This window comes from Micromys minutus, assembly GCF_963924665.1.
Source record: "Micromys minutus genome assembly, chromosome: 15".
Classification (NCBI taxonomy): domain Eukaryota; kingdom Metazoa; phylum Chordata; class Mammalia; order Rodentia; family Muridae; genus Micromys; species Micromys minutus.
The window spans coordinates 10963247-10981765 of record NC_137984.1 but is presented as its reverse complement, the minus strand read 5'-3'; the positions used below and the strand labels follow the sequence as shown (position 1 = coordinate 10981765).

The window sequence follows — 18519 nt, the reverse complement described above, 5'->3', positions numbered from 1 at the left end:
TAAAATATTAATGTTGAATTTACAAATACAAAGCACACTACCCTGCTTATTATCTACATAGTCAACTTGATCCTTATTATCCTAGAAACAGGCCAGACTGCCTTCTTTTAGGCTTGTTTTCTCATTAACATTGTCTCGAAATATTCCTGGCCCAAGAATAAAACCTGACCCAGACTTATTCATTAAAGAAATAGATATGTTTTTAAGGCAAGTTTTAAAATACCAAAAACACATTTTCTGAAACTACTAGCTCAGTACAAAACTAAATAAAGAAGTACATTATATGAATAAATCCAGAAATTATTTTAAATATTTTAAGCAGTGTCTTCCAATGTATGCTTCCTGGAATTTTTAAGGATCATCTAATATAATCAAAATTTCCTGTCAAGTTGGGATCCTTATTATCAAGACACTGTGATACTCATGAGACTCACTAAAATGCTTTGAACTCAAGATGCTTTCTGAATATGTCTTCTCTATCCATTATCATATGTGTCCATGTGTGTGGTGTGTTTATATGTGATCGTGTGTGTGTGTGTGTGTGTGTGTGTGTGTGTGTGTGCATGCGGCAGTCATAGTGAAGAATTCAAGAGAAGGTACTCTTCCCATTATGAGTATCTAAGATCCAATTTATCCCTCCTGCTTGGCAGAAAGTACTTTTCATTGCTGAGCTTTCTCCCTGGTCCCGTTTTTATTTATTTATTTTTTAAAATTTCACCTTTGTCCTCATAAAAATCAAGTGAACAAAGGAAGAAAATACATAGTTGTCTTCCCGGCAGTAGCTGAGTCAGAAGTGGTTTGAGGCCAACCATAGCTACACTACAAAAGTCAGTCTCAAAAGCAAAAACAAAAACAAAACAGACCCAAAAAAAAAAAAAAAAAAAAAAAAAGTGAATCACAGCCTGTCCTTGGGCTTCCTAGGAAAGACAACATGGGTGTCTTCCTACACAAGTCAAAGCCTTGCTCTTCAAAGAGAATTTACTCTCTTGAAAAATGTGCCCAACATAAATATAATGGGAGCTATATTAATTTAATTTTTTGCAACACTTTCAAGATAATGGCCAATGCATTAAATTGATGAGTATTTTATTTTATCCCTTTATGCGGTCTTAGAATCATGTCCACATCATACAGTTAGGAGTAGGCTGTATGTCAAACCAGTCCTAAGAAGACAGTAGCCACTACAGGCGGGTATACAGACTGCATCTTAGACACCTCCCCCCATCCCTATCTGAATTCCATACCCACCATATCAACCTGGGGCTCCTCCTACTGTGTCTTCTACCCTATTTTGCTCCCAAGATCTCCTTTAATGTACAGAAGTTACTCCCGTCGCTGAGTGATCGCACCCTATTGTCTTTTTTAAAAAAAAAATCAGAATTGTACTGAGCACATGGGTTCTGAGGTTCTTATTACAGTCTCCTTTATCTTGCCCATGTGTCACGCTTAAAAACTCTGGTGCTCAGGGTAATTCCTGAAACAAAATGCAAGGAAAGGGTTTGGGGTGTTGGAGACGACTGTATTCTTGCATCACTACCTGCATAAGCCGGGGTCCAGCTGGTGTGGGGTGTACACGGGGCGGTTGCGAGCATTAAATGGGCCTAAGTGGAGGCTCTGCCTGATTTCCCAAGAACCTTACGCTCACCCCACCCAGCCTGGGCCATTCCTGCTCCAGGTCACGCGCCTGCCTTCCACCGGGTGGCTCGCAGCCTCGGCTGGCGACCGGGACCGAGCGCGCGGCCACGCATTTGGGGACAAGGTCAGACAGAGCCCCGCGAGGACCCAAGGTCAGCCCCGGGACCACAGGTGCCCGCAGCGGCGTCCGTGGGCGAAAACCTCCTCAAGCCGGACCCCGACCCCGCGCTGACCGCTGGGCGACTCTTCCGCCAACCAGAGGCAGCTCTGCCGACCAATCCCAGGGCGCGGAGTGTCCTCTTCGCCGCCCCGTACTCGGCCCTTCGGCTCCTCGGCCTTTTCCGTGGTCTCGGGCCTCTATCCAGCTTTCCTCAGACCCGGCGTCATTTCCCAGGTTTCTCTTCAGCCACTTCCGGGTCTCCCGGCGTTCCGGAAGCCCGCGAGTTCCGGAAGCGAGGGCGACCGAGAGTCGGCTAGGGAAGGCCGCGCTTTGCAGAAAATGTCTGAGGGAAGTTTGCGCGGCGCCCCGCTGTTCCGCAGACCCCGCAGGTCAGTGTCCGCCCCGAGGACGGCCTCGCGACGCCCGCCCCGGCCACCGGCCGCTGTGGCTTCCTGTCTTTCTGGAAGGAGCCATTCTGTCTCTAGGTTTCCGGAAGGGCTGTAAAACACATCCAGACTCTTAGGTTTGCCCTAGTTCAACGCTGTCACACAAACAAAGCGACCCTGCGGGGAACCGACCTCTGCTTTCCCCGGGGCGACCGGGCCTACGGCCCCGAAAGCGTCTCCTCGCCATCCACAGTACTAGATTGAGTTCTTGGACTCTTCAGTAAGAGTCTTTCGGGGTTTGTGAAAAAGATTTTCTTTTCCCCAGTACTTTGGAGTTTCAACCTTTTCGAGGGCCCGTTCACTGGAAGTCTCGGTCTTGTCCTCCGTGGGAAGCGGTGCTGAAGATTTTTTTACAAGATAGCTTCTTACATTGAAATTCATTGGTTTGTTATAAAGAATGCGAGGAGCATTTCTGTTCTTCTTTGGGAGGCGTGGGTCCCCAAAAGTCTTGGTTCGCTAATTTATTCACGTGCCAGTTTCCACACACAGACTCTTAGCAAAAGGACTTTTCACGGGCTGAAACTTTCCCAATCGGTTTCAAATATTCCATGGCAGGCACCCTTCGCCACCTTTTCATCTTGACTATTTTAGATAATTGATGTGACCAAGAGCCCCCACTCCCCACCCCACCCCCTTACCAGTTTGTAGTCAAAACACCTTCCAGGAATTTGTGGCCTTCAGTTAAACCTGAACAGAGTAGGTTTGGAGTGGCTGACTTTTCTTTCTTTTTACTGTCTTGATCCTTTTTGTACTACCAATTACTTGTATCCTGAACAATTACAGCTGAAAGGCCATGAGCCAGGAGATTTGAAAGAGGAGTCAGTAGAATTAGTTAAAAGGAAAAAAAAAAAGCCCCCCCCCCTTTAAAAATAAAGTAACTGAGCATTACCAGGTCACTAAAATGAAAAGAATTAAGTTCTAGTCTTGAGTATCGTTCCCTTCTGCCCAGCTTTACCTTTTGGCCTAATTCTGGTTTTTAGTAATTAGAGGTAGCACTCAATCTGTGGTTTTAAAATTGTTCCATAAAAGAACTTTTGTAGAAATTTCCTGGAGCCATGCAGAGGAGAGACAAAGCAAGCCGGCTGTGAGCTGTAGTTTAACAAGCACAGCTATTTATATGTTCTTATATAACAGTGTTCCCGTTAGGACTTAATTCATATCTTGGACCAGATGATCCATCTTGCTTTTTTGCATGAAAATTCTCCTTCTTGGGACAATTGTTCATTTGTTTTTAGTATGCATTCATTTGGTTCTTCTGGCATCCTGAAGTTATGTATTCATAATTTCTAAAAGGGACAAACAGGGTGATGCTGTTTCATTTTATAAAATAGTGTTTCAAGTTTAATTCTTTTGATCACTCATAATTCCTAATTTCCCTTCCTCCCAAATGATTCTTATTTCTTTTTTTTTTTTAAACTATAATTAAAGTTTTGTTTAAATTGATGGTCATAAAAGTGCTTTTAGTAATTTTCTGTTTGACCGATTCAGTTTCTGAGCCTTGAACGTATGTGAGGACTTGGTGGTTATCCCTTGTCTAATAAAATTAGGGATCTAGCACCATGTGATCTTCAGAGCATTAGGTAATTTTCAGGTTCCTATAGTACAGAGGAAGTCTGAGCTGTATCAGTTTTTATATCTGAACTAACGTTCACTGGAGATTGCTTGCACCTTTCACCTATTCTTTGTGATCTGGGCTGAACAACAGGAATGTAGACCACATATTCCCTGTCTTTTTCCTGTGAAGTAAAAGTAGCTTCTAAGTGTTCTGTGGCCCTCCTTCATTCCTTCAGAATGTGAGAAACCTTTGGAGAAACGCCTCAGCTGTTCCATCTTTCCTTGACTGTGAGCCTGGCACTGATTTAAGCTGAGCACCATGGTTTTTATACATGGTAGTGGAGATAGGGAAGAAGATCATTCATTCATCCTCTGGCCTTCCCAGTATGGGCTATTTGTTGGAGCTCAGATTTCTTTCCTGAGTGAGTAAAGTAAGACAAAACATCACCCAATTGTCATCTTTATTAAAACATTTCAGCTAGGAACTCCAAAGTAACCCTGTCTCTATCTTGTCTAACCCTGTGTTCAGTAGATATGTTGGCGTAACATCTACCTTACATATAATTCTGTATTCATAAAAAATGGTCATGCCACATTTTTTACCCATGTAAGTCTCTTTGTTAGGATTGATATTTAATCCCATTGACTGATTCTCTAACTGCATGTATAGGGGACTGAATATGATGGGAGCTTGGATAATTTACCACATTTCTTTATTTTTTTTTCTTCATCTGTAGTTCTTAGCTGGGTTATGAAATTGGTCTTTGAATGATTCCCCAGGAACAAAAGCAAAAAAATTGGTAGGTTTGTTGTGTTCTACAAATTTTGTAGTGATTACCAGCAATTTATTAATTGATCCTTGACCTTAAATTATTTTTGTTTTAAAGTAGAGGTAATAACAGCTACTGTTTTGGACAAATTCTAGGACACAACATAAATGAAATATGTAGTGTCTAATAACACTAGGTATTGAAATATGTAGTGTCTAATAACACTAGGTATTCCTTGGTAACTTCTGTTTCATGCTTGATACTTCTTTGTTCATTTGGGGATATTTTCTCAACCTCTTTTACCATAAAAAAATGAAGTTAAGTCTATGTTCTAATAATTTTTAAGTCTTTTGGATTTTTTCTCTTAAGTTGATTAGAAAATTCCTGAATTTATGGACTATGTTGAAGGTGTAGTTTCTTCAGGTATTTCATCTGTCTGTCTGTGCATGCTTAGAATCTACGTTTGCTATAGTTGGTATCTAGTGCACTTCAGGCTTAGCCTTTGACAGTAATTCCTCCAGTGTGTCCTCCAGTGCCACCTTGAAGTAATTAAACTTCTGGGCCATCATCACCTTGTTGGTATGGGGCACAGGTACAGAGCGTGCTCTGACATGTCTAACCCTGTGACTTTATGGTAGTTACTAATCTCCTCATGGTCTAATTTTTGGTTTTTTCTTTTTTTCTATGATGATCCCTTTATCCTGCTATATTTTCATTACAGTTTTTCAAAGTCAGTTTTTACTATTACCATGTCTCCAGGAAAGGGGTTTTTGCTTTCTAATTTCCTCTTTCCAGGCTTTCCTAAAACACTTCTTGTAAATTAAAAAATTTTTGTTTACAATTGTTTTTTTTTTTTTTTTTCTCAGTTGAGGAAGAATGTGTTGTGGTAAAATGACTTCACCAGAGTCTCTTTGGCATGCCATTTCCTGTGTTCTGTGTTCACTCAAATATCTCTTTAGTGTTGCAGTATGCCCTCTGTATGGTGTAGAAGTAGCAACTTCTGAAAGAAAAGAATATGTGAACTTGCTGCTTTCTTTTTAAAAAGTGGGTGAGGTTAAGTCAAGGTGTTGGAAATTCTGTTTTAAGGTTTTAAGATAGTGTTTTAGTTAACCTTATAAACTGAAACAAGTACACAGTAGCTAAAATGAGTAAGGCCTTTTGTTTTTCATACATATTTTAGAAAAGTGAAGAAAAATATTACAGTTTTGATTAAAGACTGCATTCAATTGAAAACGAATTTGGAGACTTCATGTCTACGGTTTGAAAGCTTCATGTGTCTTAGATGTGGCCACATGAGTGTCATTGTGCTTTATCAAATTGGCTCTCTATAAAGTATTGGAAGTACATTTATTTGTGATAGAGGGAAGAACAACAGAGTAGTTACAATTAATTTAGCAAGTCTGGAAAAAGTAGGATTTGATGGGGTTTAGTGATGTTCAGGGTGCCAGAGGCCATGGTATCCTGATGGATCTCAGCCATAGTCTTACTCTTTCCTGTATTTGAAGTGTACTCTGGGAATCCAGTTAAGTTTCTCCCGGATGCATGTCCCAATAATGTAGTATTGATTTTAGTACAATGGATAGTAAAACCATCTGACTACACAAAGGATATCTTCTTAGATTCAAAATTTAAGGTCTGCAGTTAGAGATTATTCACATAACCTCCAAGTAGGAAGTTTTAACCTAAAACTTATAAAAGTCTAGAGAGAAATAAAATGAAGTTACTGTTCCATCCACTTTGATTGATGGAATTCCTAAGACAGTGTAGCTGTGGTTTCTGTCCTACTCAAGAGGCGTTGTCAGCCTGAGATGGCCTAGAGATTCATCGAAATATAGGTTTCTGCTGACAATGTTTACAGGACTGTAAATTTAAATGTAGAATTTCTGTAGGCAGTATGCATTGACAAATGTGTTTAATGGTAATACATCTAGTACTGAGAGTCTCAGAACAGGTCAATAATAATGTGTATATTGATAGCAGCAATGTAGGAGATGTTACTTGGTATTATAGCTAAAATCCATGTTATCCTCTTAATCATAATTACATTAATATTGACAGGCCCTTGACAATACCCACATTATTATTGATAGATTTCTGTCAATAATGTGTTTTTGAATAAAATATATTCATTCATAATTTGTACCACACTCAATAAAAGCCTTAAAGTACGTACTGAAAATTTCCTTTTTCCTCCATGAGGTGAAATCATTTGCTGTGGTTTTTCAATGTATGTAGAAAATGAAGGTTTTATTTTTGGAAATGAAAATCAAAAAGAAAACAGGAGTTATTTAAGGCATGAGGTGTATATGTTGCTGCTCTTCAAAAACCTGTTTTCAGGATTTTTAAATTTTTTATTTTTTTTTAATTTGAAAGGAAAGCAGTGTGGCATGTGACCTGATAAAATGTCAGCAGGGGATCTTTTTAACAGTTCTTAGTGCTGGGTCATTTGGTCTTAAACATATTTATGTGACAAGTTAGTTTAATTACTTTAAAACCCTGGGAGGTATTACACTTTTTATCTGTTCTTAACTTTGCCTTCAGCATCTTTCCCCTATGTCCTTAAGGTATAAAATCTATCTTTAATGCTAATATGTATATCACAGATTATAACTTTAATCAGTTGTATATGCCTCTTTGTCTGCATAATATACATTTAAGATTAACATGAACTAAAAATGAGGATAATGTATTAGAATGTGCATTAAGAGGTGGAATAGGTTAGACATCACTGGACATTCTGAAAAGCAATATCAGTCTTTTATTGTTTTAATTCAGAATAATTCCTGTTTACAAAAGAAAAAGATTGAGATTGGCTTGGATTTTTTTGAACTCTTCAACTTTGAGTCAACATGCCTGAAACCAGTCTAAAAGAACCAAAAACCTGGAAATTGCTAAAGCTTAGTTAAGTTCTTGAAAGTAAAGTACCTGTGGACTGACTGACGGTTAGGTATTGGTATTGTCAACCACTGAGCAGGAGCTGGGAAACCAAAAGTAGTAGGAATTTTGTTTGTCCAAAAATATGATAACTAACACAACCTTTTCTATTTGCATAGTTCTTATTGAAAATAAATTACCTTTTCCAAAAATGTGCTACCATTTTGGAAAACCCTTGCCCTGTGGACATCTGTCACTCCTCCCTTGCAGTTTTTCTCTCACTGTGCTGTCCGGCTAAGCGTCTGCAATGTTACCTTGTCTTCTCTCAGTGGAGATCAGCGTCAGTGCAGCATCCCTGTCAGCCTAGGGGCTTTGTCCAGTGTGCCATAACGCAGAAACTCAACTCTCTTCCAAGGCCTCTCTGCTTTCAGTACCACAGATTACTTACCTCTGCCAGGAGTCAAGAAAACACACTGATTAACTAACCAGGATACATTCCAGCAACTCCCGCTGAAATCAATCTCCACGAGTCTCATAGCCAGGAGTTGACATCTCAGGCCTTCTGCACAGCCTGTTCTGTTTTCCTAAGTGTGAAAGGTGCCCATCTTTTCTTCTGAGGAGTTTTGTGACCCTGCTTATTATTTTCACATTTTGAGACTCATTCTTTGATTCAGAGACCATGGCCAGTTCTGATTTTACTAAAGCTCAGTTGTGTTAATGCATGTGAAAAAAAGGAAGTTCACTGATAATAAATATTTAGATCAAATCTGCTACCTAGGAGATAGGCTGGCATTTATATGCCCAATGAATATTAGTTAAATTGAATAAGTATTTGTCAGAGAATTAGAAGTCACTAAAACACAGACTACTTCCATTATGTTGAAATGATTTTATGTGATTTAAAGGCATTCATGGCTTGCTTTTTTTTTTTTTTTTCTTTTTCTTTTTTTACTTCACGCCTATTATGGGACAAATCTAATTATGCTGCAGTGAAAGGAAGAGGATTCTATAATCAGATTAATTGAACTTCCAATTATATTTATTTCATCGTTTCCTCTCCAGGGCACTGCCCTTCTCAAAAGCAAGTATTCTGAAAGATCTGTGCCTGCCAGGAAAGGGGAGATGCAGAGGAGTTGGGAGAAAAGAACTAATTGTAGTATTTTGTTGATAAACCCTGGGTTGAATGCTTAGACTGTCTGTGCCTGCTATGTGGGACAGAGTACCCCAGAAGGAGATAATATCTGTGTGCTCCTGAGGTTACCTTATGTCCTAGTCACAGGCTTAACCATGTTGATGGGGTTAAATTGACGAATGCATTGGTAGTAATGGAACCTGTGATGGTATGTATACGCTTGGCCCAGGGAGTGGCACTATTAGAAAGTGTGGCCCTATTAGCGTAGGTGTGTCACTATGGTTGTGGGCTATAAGACCCTCACCGTAGCTGCCTGGAAGTCAGTCTTCCACTAGATGCCTTCAGATGAAAATGTAGAACTCAGCTCGTCCTGTACCATTCCTGTCTGGATGCTTCCATATTCCTGCCTGATGCTACTGGATCGAACCTCTGAGTCTTTAGCCAGCCACAGTTAAATGTTGTCCTTGGTCATGGTGCCTCTTCACAGCAGTAAAACCCTGACCAAGACAGAACCCAACCTTATTCTCTATTAATTCCATTTTAGCTTGTTCAGACAAGATATAAACTATATATGGGATAAGTCTTCTGTCAGGTCTTGCTGCCTGGCTCACATAAGCACATCTAATAGTGGTATCCTGTTTACAATTTCTCTGCCACAATTACATTTTAATGATACAGTCAATATTTCCTGGAAACAAATTCTTTTGACACAGGTTAAGGCATTATCGTAATAATGAAGATTGCAGTCTTTTCGAACTAGATTTGCCAAAATCAACTTGTAGTCTTTTTCTTTTATGCCCATCTTAGCCAAGGTAATAACAGTGTGGTAATAAGACTATTTTATAGTTTCCAAGCCACTTTTGTAACATTATCTAGTTTAATCTCAACAACCCATTGAAGTAGCTGTTATTTCCAGCTTTTAGAAGAAGATTGAGGCTAATGAATTTTTTGTTCACATAGCAAGTAGGAGACAGAGCTAGAACATGAACCAAGAAGAGTTTGATTTTCACTTTGCTTCTCTCAGTTTGTCACAGTTATGTGAAGATGGATGAAGAATATAATGGAGGTGAGGTATTCCATCGGACAAACTGTGTGCAGTGGACAGTGTTTGTTCTAGGTTTATGACTAAGACACGTCACCAGAACTGTTAAAATCTTGGAAATAAACGCTAAAACAAAACCCAGAGAGACAAATTATCCATCTGGGAAGCAAAGGCTGAAGAACAGTTTAGTAATAAGTCTTTTGGTCTACTAAAGACCCTTAGAGACGGAGATGAGCAAGGCCAGCTGTTCCTAATCTACATTGGGGCCAGGCTTAGGGGTGAAGGGGGGAGCCAAAAAAAAAAAAAAAAAGTTAAACTGTAACAGAAGGAATAAGACAGAATTTTTTATAGTGTTGTTAAATAATGGATCTGTTAGACTGTTGAGTCTTAAGTCTCCTTTTCTGGTAGTCATTAAAAATTCCTCTTTACTACATGATCTCAAGAATGATTTCTCTAGAAAGAAGGATTTTGAAAAAAGGTTGTGTGTCTGAGAAACTCTTCACTGACCTCTTACTAAATGTCAGTTAAGTTGAAGCAGAGGTATCTTTCTAATTCTCTAATTAATTTAGTTAAGTGTGTTGACATGCTGTTCACCTAGTGCATTGACTAGCTTCCAACATCCTCTGCCCCCATCGTATACAAGTTCACAATAGATCATTCCTGAGCAGCTCTTAGAAGCATCCAGTGTCCGTTGAATTCTAGATCTGTAAGATTAAGATATTTACATATGCCATTCTGGATTTTGCACAGTTCTAGTACTTAAAAGATATCTAAACTATTAGCACTGGCCCTATAAAGAAAGCTGCGCATCTCATCTGCTCTTGGCTAGGAAAGTCATCTGTCAAACTCAACACTAGGGACCAGATATGCAGAGCTCCTATTGATTTGAATCAGGTGAGAAATCATGTAGGTTTGTGTTAGCTAATAGAATAGTGCTTTTTGTTTATTGTTGTTGTTGTTGGTGGTGGTTTGTTTTGGGAAAAATACCACCTTAGTTCCCTTGCTTGCTTCTCGTATTAGGCCTTGGGTGATAGCCTTGAGAGCCGGACATGTCTTTTTCTCTGTATTTCAAGATGCAGTTATAATCAGGGTTTTTGTGGAATCAATAATGGCCTTGAATTTCACAAAGACTTCGTAATAGAAAATACTTATGGCGAGTCACTGAAAGGTTTATACCAGCTTTTGTAGATGAAGTGATGAAAACCAGCTAGAAACAGGTGACAGGGAAAAACAGGCAGGACTGAAGCATCCAGGTGATAGGAAAAAATATGAATTTTGCTTTGAACATGACTAATCCAGAGGTTCTCCAAATCACTTCAGCAGTTATGAGAAATAGGAAATCTTGAGGACCCATGACATATGTACTAAGTCAGAGTCTTAAGAGTAGAGCCCAGCCTGATATCTGGAATGTATAAAGAACTCAAGAAATTAGACACGAATAAAACAAATAACCCAATTTTTAAAATGGGGTATGGATTTAACAGAGAATTCTTGACAGAAAAATCTCTAATGGCCAAGATGGCCTTAAAGAAATGTTCAACATCCTTAGTCATCAAGGACATGCAAATCAAAACAGCTCTTAACACTTATCAGAATGGCAATAATCAAGCCTCAATGGACAATCACGTTGGAAATCAATTTGGTGGTTTCTTAGAAAATTGAAAGTAGACTAAAACCCAGCTATGTCACTTCTGGGCATATCCCCAAAAGATGTTCTACCATACCACAAGGACATTTGCTCAACTACGTTCGTAGCAGCTTTACTAGCAATAGCCAGAAACTGGAAACAATCTAGTTGGTCCTCAAACAAGAAGAATGAATAAAGAAAATGAGGTACATCTACACAATGGAGGGAGTATTACTATTAAAAACAATGACATCATGACACTTTCAGACAAATGAATAGAACTAAAATGATCATCCTGAGTAAGGTAACCCAGACCCAGAAAAGCAAACATGGTAAGTACTCATTGGATATTAGCCATAAAGTAAATGATTCCCACACTACAATCCACAAACCCAAAGAAGCTAAGTAACAAGGAGTTCCCAAGGGACAGTGCTTGAATCTCACTGCAAAGAGTAAATAGAATAGACATCAGAGATTGATGGATGGAGGGCACTCTGTAGGGGAGGAGATGGAGATTGGAACAGGCTCGATCTGATAGGTGTAGGACTGGTGGAGAGAGTACTGAGAAAGACAACTGTAATGGGGGGGAGGGGGGATCTCTGGGATGAGCTAGAAACTTAGGACAGTGGAAGTTCCCAGGAATCTATGAGGGTGGCCATAATGAAGATGCCTAACAAAGGTGGTTATAGAATTTGAACTGATCGTCTTGCTTCTTCCCAGAACCTGCTTAGCTAGCTCCTCTCCAGCAACCTGTCTCCAGAAATGCAGTTGGAGGCATAGTGACTTCAATTTCTCCTTGAAAATCACATACCCCAGATCACTGTACTTGCCTGTTTATTTTGTATAGCATTCCTTCCCTGTCTCCCTCACTTAACCTAGGTAAATTTCAGGCTCCACCATGCTCCAACTGTCTTATCACTGTCTCCAACCGAGCAGGTAAGTAACAGACCACAAACACTGTGAAGGAAGTAAGAACCAGTACTGTTTTAATGGTAATTGGAAATAATTTTGGAGGTTAAACTTTCATTCTGCTCATTTGTCCACGAACGAATTATAAAATGCCTCTCTATACCAGGAATTATGGTAGTTGCTATGATTCAACTCTGATAATACCCAGAAGATAGTCATAGCATCACTGCTTACCATGGAGTAGAGGAAATAGACAGTTACTGAGTACATAGAGCCACGAGAGGAAGCTAGAATGCTAAGGGCACAGGCAGAAAGGTGGCCAATCCAAATTTTAGAGTCAGGAGGAAGTAGGACTTGGTTCCTTAATTAGTCTCTCCGTTGAAGAAAGGGGACACATGCTCCAAGCAAAAGAACTATGTAAGTGTGGTAGTGGTGAGAGGCCTATGTTCCAGGGTGGGCAGTGTCTAAGGGGCCAGAGGTAGTTAAAGCAGTAGAAGGAGGCCTAATGCAGAGGAGGGCAGCCAGGCTTTTAGGAAAGAAGTCTTCAGCAGTTAGACAGTGATGATGCGTGGGCGAAGTTGTACACAGAACTGACTGTCACTGGTAGTGGACTAGATCAGACAGCTGCGGAGAGGAGACTCGGTTTCTCATTTAATCTCTTTCCTTTGTTGTAGCTCTTGAAGCAGATGTGCAGCAGAGCTCTCCACCACCTTTTGGTAGGCCACTGAGTGCAGAAGGGGCCACAGGACCCGAGGTTAGTGCCCCTTCAGAAAGGGATTGGTATTCATATGGGGAAATCATCCCTCATGTCTGCTGTGGAAGATGTCACCCATCAACCTGCATTATTCAAGGACTATTTTATTTCCTGGGTTTGAACTCTCAGACTGCACCATTAATTCAGTCTAGAACACATGGACAGAATTAAAATTCTCTTCTTGAAAATGTCTTGTGTTGTCAGAGATAGTCCTCATTTCAAAAAGTACTAATTTATTTTAGGATGGTTTTGGTTCTTGTACTATCTAAAAATTAAGTTTAACATATGCCTTTAAATAAATTTCACAAAGTAATTAAATTTGAAAGGAATTTAAGGGGTTTTTTTTTTGTTTGTTTTGTTTTGTTTTGTTTTTGTTTTTTTGTCTCTAGTCTGTTGTTTTATACTCAAAAAACCCAAGGTGGAGAGGAGGAGGTGAAAACCCTGGTTTCAGATCACATGGCCCACTAACAAAAGTTGATGTTCACAGGATCCATACCTCTAGTGTAAGCCTTGGTTCTGTGTGTTACTGTCATGGCCTCTCAAAGACTTAAGAATGTGTTTAAGCTTCATGTGCTGAAAATTTCTTATACTGTGTTTTGCCCCAGTCTTACTAGCATGTAATTGACAAGGACTATATATAGACTAAATAATATGATATATATATAATTTCAAAATTAAACAAACTGATCCATCACATCTCATCATGACTGGAAGCACATGTGTGCACATGTACATGTATGTGTTTGAAGACAGTTTTAGCCAAATTAAACAAGTAGCCATGCTGTGCAGTAAGTTCCCAGAATTAAAATGTAGAATTGGTATTTTTGGGGCAAAGTCTCACCAATTTTACAAGTTTCTTGCAATCATGATTTTAGCTTCATCTTCCACATGTTTATATTCTACATAGATCAAGCAAAGGACCCAGTTCTCCAGGTAATTTATGTCATAGTTTGAGTTTTTTGATTCATTTATAAAATGGAGCAGATGTCAGCTGATCTGTATGTCACCAGATGTTTTCATGGCTGTAGTGAGCCATTGTAAATGACTTCTGAGGCACTCCTACCACACACTGTCTTTCTCCATTAGCATCTATTCTTGTCTATTTATGAAATTATTATAGTATGTATGTTTAACCATGAATTTTTTGAGAAATTTAGTAGTTGTGTGTTTTGGAAATGAAATAGAAGTAATATTTGAGAAGATTGGATGTCTTTAAAAGCATACCCTGCAATCCCATGGAGATGCTGGAGCTCACAGTGAGGTCTGGCCTTACCCATCTGTTGCCATGCTCTAGGTAGCTCATCGTTATCCATTTGTTGTGGGTTTTGGCCTCATTGTTAGTTTTAGGATTTTAATCTTTCTAGCAGAATATCTAACCAAGGAATATTATGTAGATACATTTTCAGAGTAAGTAAGCAGCTTTGTTCTCCCTCTCCCCCTCTCCTCCTCCCTCCCTCTTCTATTCCTCCCTTTCTCCCTCTCTATCCCTCTCTTTATTGTCTGTCTTTCTTTACCTCTCTCTTCCTCTATCTCTCCCTCCTATTTATCCATCCCTCCCTATCACCCTGCCTCCCAACCCATAAAGGACAAAGGATGGGGGTGGGGTAGGGTCAAGATATAAGGGAGGGGAGAAGAAAAGAAAGACAGGTTCCAATTAAGAAGAAAATGTTTGCCATTTTTATTGTACCGAGAATATAGGCCCATCTTCTATGTTTCCAAGCATCTGAAGTGGTACTGAAGATTTCCACTGCCTCACATTCCCTAATTGTATTTTCCAGACATCGTCGGAGAAGATATGGCTGGCAGGGAAGAGAGTGTGCAGAGTGCAGACAGAGTGCTGAGGATCAGTCAGCTGGATGCACTTGAACTGAATAAGGCCCTGGAGCAGCTCGTGTGGTCCCAGTTCACTCAGTGCTTTCATGGATTTAAGCCAGGACTCTTAGCTCGCTTTGAGCCAGAAGTGAAAGCATTTCTGTGGCTTTTCCTGTGGAGGTTCACCATCTACTCCAAAAACGCCACCGTGGGACAGTCAGTTCTAAATATTCAGTACAAAAATGATTCTTCTCCCAACCCAGTATACCAACCACCAAGTAAAAATCAAAAACTGTGGTATGCTGTGTGCACCATTGGAGGGAGGTGGTTAGAAGAACGATGCTATGATTTGTTTCGAAACTGTCATTTAGCGTCTTTCGGGAAAGCTAAACAGTGCGTGAATTTTGTGGTTGGACTTTTAAAATTAGGTGAGTTGATGAACTTCTTGATTTTTCTACAGAAAGGAAAGTTTGCAACTTTGACAGAACGCCTCCTTGGCATTCATTCTGTGTTTTGCAAGCCCCAGAACATGCGAGAAGTTGGATTCGAGTACATGAATAGGGAACTTCTCTGGCACGGCTTTGCCGAGTTTCTGATTTTTCTCTTACCACTCATCAATATCCAGAAGTTGAAAGCGAAATTGTCCTCCTGGTGCATCCCCCTTACCAGCGCTGGTGCTGACAGTGCACTGGGCCGCAGTGGAAAGGAGTGCGCTCTGTGTGGAGAGTGGCCCACAATGCCTCACACTATTGGATGTGAGCATGTGTTTTGTTACTACTGTGTTAAGAGTAGCTTCCTGTTTGACATGTACTTTACGTGCCCTAAGTGTGGCACCGAAGTGCACAGTGTGCAGCCACTGAAGTCAGGAATTGAAATGTCAGAAGTGAATGCTCTTTAGAAACCAACTTGTTTCATCTGAGGAAAGTGTGTCGTATCCAGGTTCTTGGAATGAGTCATCCTCACCGTCATCTGTAGGTGGCTTTTAACAGGAGTGTGCTGTGCAGACACTCGCTTCCTTTCCAAGCACAACTCAGCTCTAATCACTGGAAACCAAATGATACTAGAAAACCTTACAAATGCTCATGTTATTTTTGATCATCTAATACAATTTTTAATGTCAAGAATAATGGAAAGTTTTTGTCAGATGAATACTCAGAATGACTAAAAATGTCCCTTCATAGAAAAAGGTCAGACTCTAAAAATAAAAGAGTTTTGAGAGTCTGGGATGATTGTGCATTTATTTTCGGAGATAAAGGAACATTATAAGCTGACATCATAAGACCCTTTTATGCTGAATCTCAAGTTCGAATGTCTCGCTTGTAACTATGCTTTTCCCTGAAGCCAGTTTTCAAGAGGTTCAGTCAGTAGCTGTCAGAGCCGGTCAGAGTTGAATTCTTACAGTGAAAATGTAGAAGTGAGTTTGGGGACTGTGGGACAGCTAGTGTGAAGGATCCTATTTTCCAAGCCAGTGTCTGCGATCAGCACTCATGTTTCCACTCAGCATATTGGTAATGTTATGAAGTAAGTTTAAAGGTCTTCTGTACTAGTATAAGAATTTATATCAACCCCCTTTCCAGCTTTCCTTTTGTTAAACAATAATATGAAAATATTGGGACTGTTTTTAATCCCTTCACCAAAATAATAACACTTACTTTTAAATACTCTCAATTTTTGTGCTTTGACAATATGTTAAACATGGTAAATAATATCTATTTTTTATATTCTGGAAATGTAACAATTAACTTAGGTTGACAAGTTTCTACTCTTAATTAGAATCTATTGAGAGATTTTTTTTCTTACAACCTTATTTTAAAAAACAGAGATACATGTACATATTAAAAGCATTTTAGTGTAAATATATATGAATATATTTTTGTCAGTACTTGATTTTTTTAAAGGTTTGATAGTATGCATTGAAATCTTACTATTTACAAAGATCATAAAGTATATGTAAAACAAAAACATAACATGGAAATAGTCAAAGTTTTTTGGTGTGTAAAGATTAAACATAATGATTTTTAACTACCAAAAATTGACACAAGGCTATCTCCTTAGTTCTTGACTTATTAATGATTTAAGGTTTAGGTGTACCCCACTCTGAGAGGGTGCTATACACTTTTTTTCCTAAGAAGGACTGAGGCTTCCATTTTTTGGGCTTTTTTGTTTTGTTTTGTTTTTTTTGAGCTTTATATGATCTGTGAGTCATTTCTTGGGTATTCAGAGCTTTCTGGGGTTAGTATCCAATTACCAGTGACTGCATATTGTGTCTGTTCTTCTGTGACTGGGTTACCTCACTCGGGATGCTATTCTCTAGATAGTAGCAAATGTAGACACATGGGTACATGAGTAGTAGACTCTGTGAACATCAGATTTCACTCAGCACTTAAGGTGTGATGTGGCTGGAGGTATAGTAGTGAATAAGGAAAACTAGAATCCTCAGATGTCTGTTCACCTAATGCTGAGCCAGTGCAGCCTCAGTATAGTATGGGATAGGGAAGGAACTTCACAGCCTTAGAAGGATATGTCTAATGTTTATCCCTTCTCCTCTTATTTTAAAACGTTATTGTGAAAAACTAAAAATTCAGGAAACACACAGTTTTAAAATATAGATGAAAATATTCACATTTATTTTCCTCATTGTATTGCATGTGCATGTCTCAGCATTTTTCAGCATTGTAATGCAGTGTGGTTCTCTCTTCTTGTAAGTAAAAGGCATGAATTGTCTGTAATATATTTAAGACTCTTGAGTTCTCACTAGATAAAGGCACAGAGCAGGCCAAGGTGACCCAGTGACAGTAAAAGCATCTGCTGCCAGCTCTGATAGCCTGAATTTGGCCGCCAGAATTTAGACGGTGAAAAGAAAGAACCATGTTCTCTGACTACTCACCTTTTATGCACTGTGAAGTGCACACGCACATCTTCATCTCAGGCAGAGTTTGATAAAAGGACAGTAATTTACTGATGTGTGAAAGTGGGTTTACATCAGCGCTGCTGATCTCATCTGGATATAGTTGTTCAAATTGCTTGTAAACAAGGCTGGAGAGATGGCTTAGTGGACTGAAGTTGCTTGCAGGTCCTGAAGACATGAATTCCATCTTCAAAACTTACATGATTATGTAATTGAGGGGGAAAACTAACTCTCGGTCTTACAGGTTGTCCTTTGACCTCCAAACATACCACAGTGTAACACGGAAATACAAATATAAAAAAAAAGTTATAACAGGCTCACTCTATGAGTTCTGATCAACAATATATATTTCTCAGAGGTTCAGGACATGAATTCAGCTTCAAGCCCTGCCTGTGCCATTTCTGTGTGTATATCCAGGACAATAAATACATGTTTAGAACACAATTTAGCTTTTTGTTACTGTGAAAAAATGTCCTGACAATAAAGGAGAGTAGCCTTATTTGATATATGGTTTCAGAGTTCTCAGACCTAGAATCAACTGGATCTAGTTGCTGTAGGTATGTGGGAACACAGAGTACCATGGAGGAAGCCTGTAGTGGAACAAAGATGTCTACGCATAGCAGACAGGCAGACAAGATAAACTAGGGCACAACTCTAAGGATCAGCTTTATGTAACTAAGCCAAACCTCGTTTCTTGCACATCTTAATAATGATGCCAAATTATCAACCCACTGATGAGGTCAGATCCCTCATGATTCGACTACTTTCAATCAGCCAACAGCCATACTTTGAACACACGAGCCTTCAGCAAACAGTTTAGATTCAAACAACAGCAGATGGGATAGTAGTCATTTTTTTTTTTCCATTACTGATGTCATTACTATCCAGAATTAGCT

At 39.4% G+C, this 18519-nt stretch overlaps 1 protein-coding gene across 3 annotated transcripts; it reads left to right on the top strand.

Annotated features, from left to right (window-relative positions):
* The first annotated feature begins 1746 nt into the window (after positions 1-1746).
* PEX2 (peroxisomal biogenesis factor 2) lies at positions 1747-16373 on the top strand. 3 transcript variants are annotated; one of them, XM_080929203.1, is made up of 5 exons: positions 1747-2184; positions 4533-4595; positions 12120-12176; positions 12824-12903; positions 14682-16373. In XM_080929203.1, exon 5 carries the CDS (start codon positions 14699-14701, stop codon positions 15611-15613), a length of 915 nt encoding a protein of 304 aa, XP_080785329.1. In that variant the 5' UTR covers positions 1747-2184; positions 4533-4595; positions 12120-12176; positions 12824-12903; positions 14682-14698; the 3' UTR covers positions 15614-16373. The 3 variants fall into 3 exon arrangements, with proteins under 3 accessions (XP_080785329.1, XP_080785328.1, XP_080785330.1); XM_080929202.1 differs by lacking the exons at positions 4533-4595; positions 12120-12176; XM_080929204.1 differs by lacking the exons at positions 1747-2184; positions 4533-4595 and having other exon boundaries at positions 9926-12176.
* The last annotated feature ends 2146 nt before the right edge of the window (positions 16374-18519 follow it).

Coding starts and splice junctions, on each gene's coding strand:
- PEX2 (XM_080929202.1), top strand. CDS start 14,699: ATGGCTGGCAGGGAAGAGAGTGTGCAGAGTGCAGACAGAGTGCTGAGG.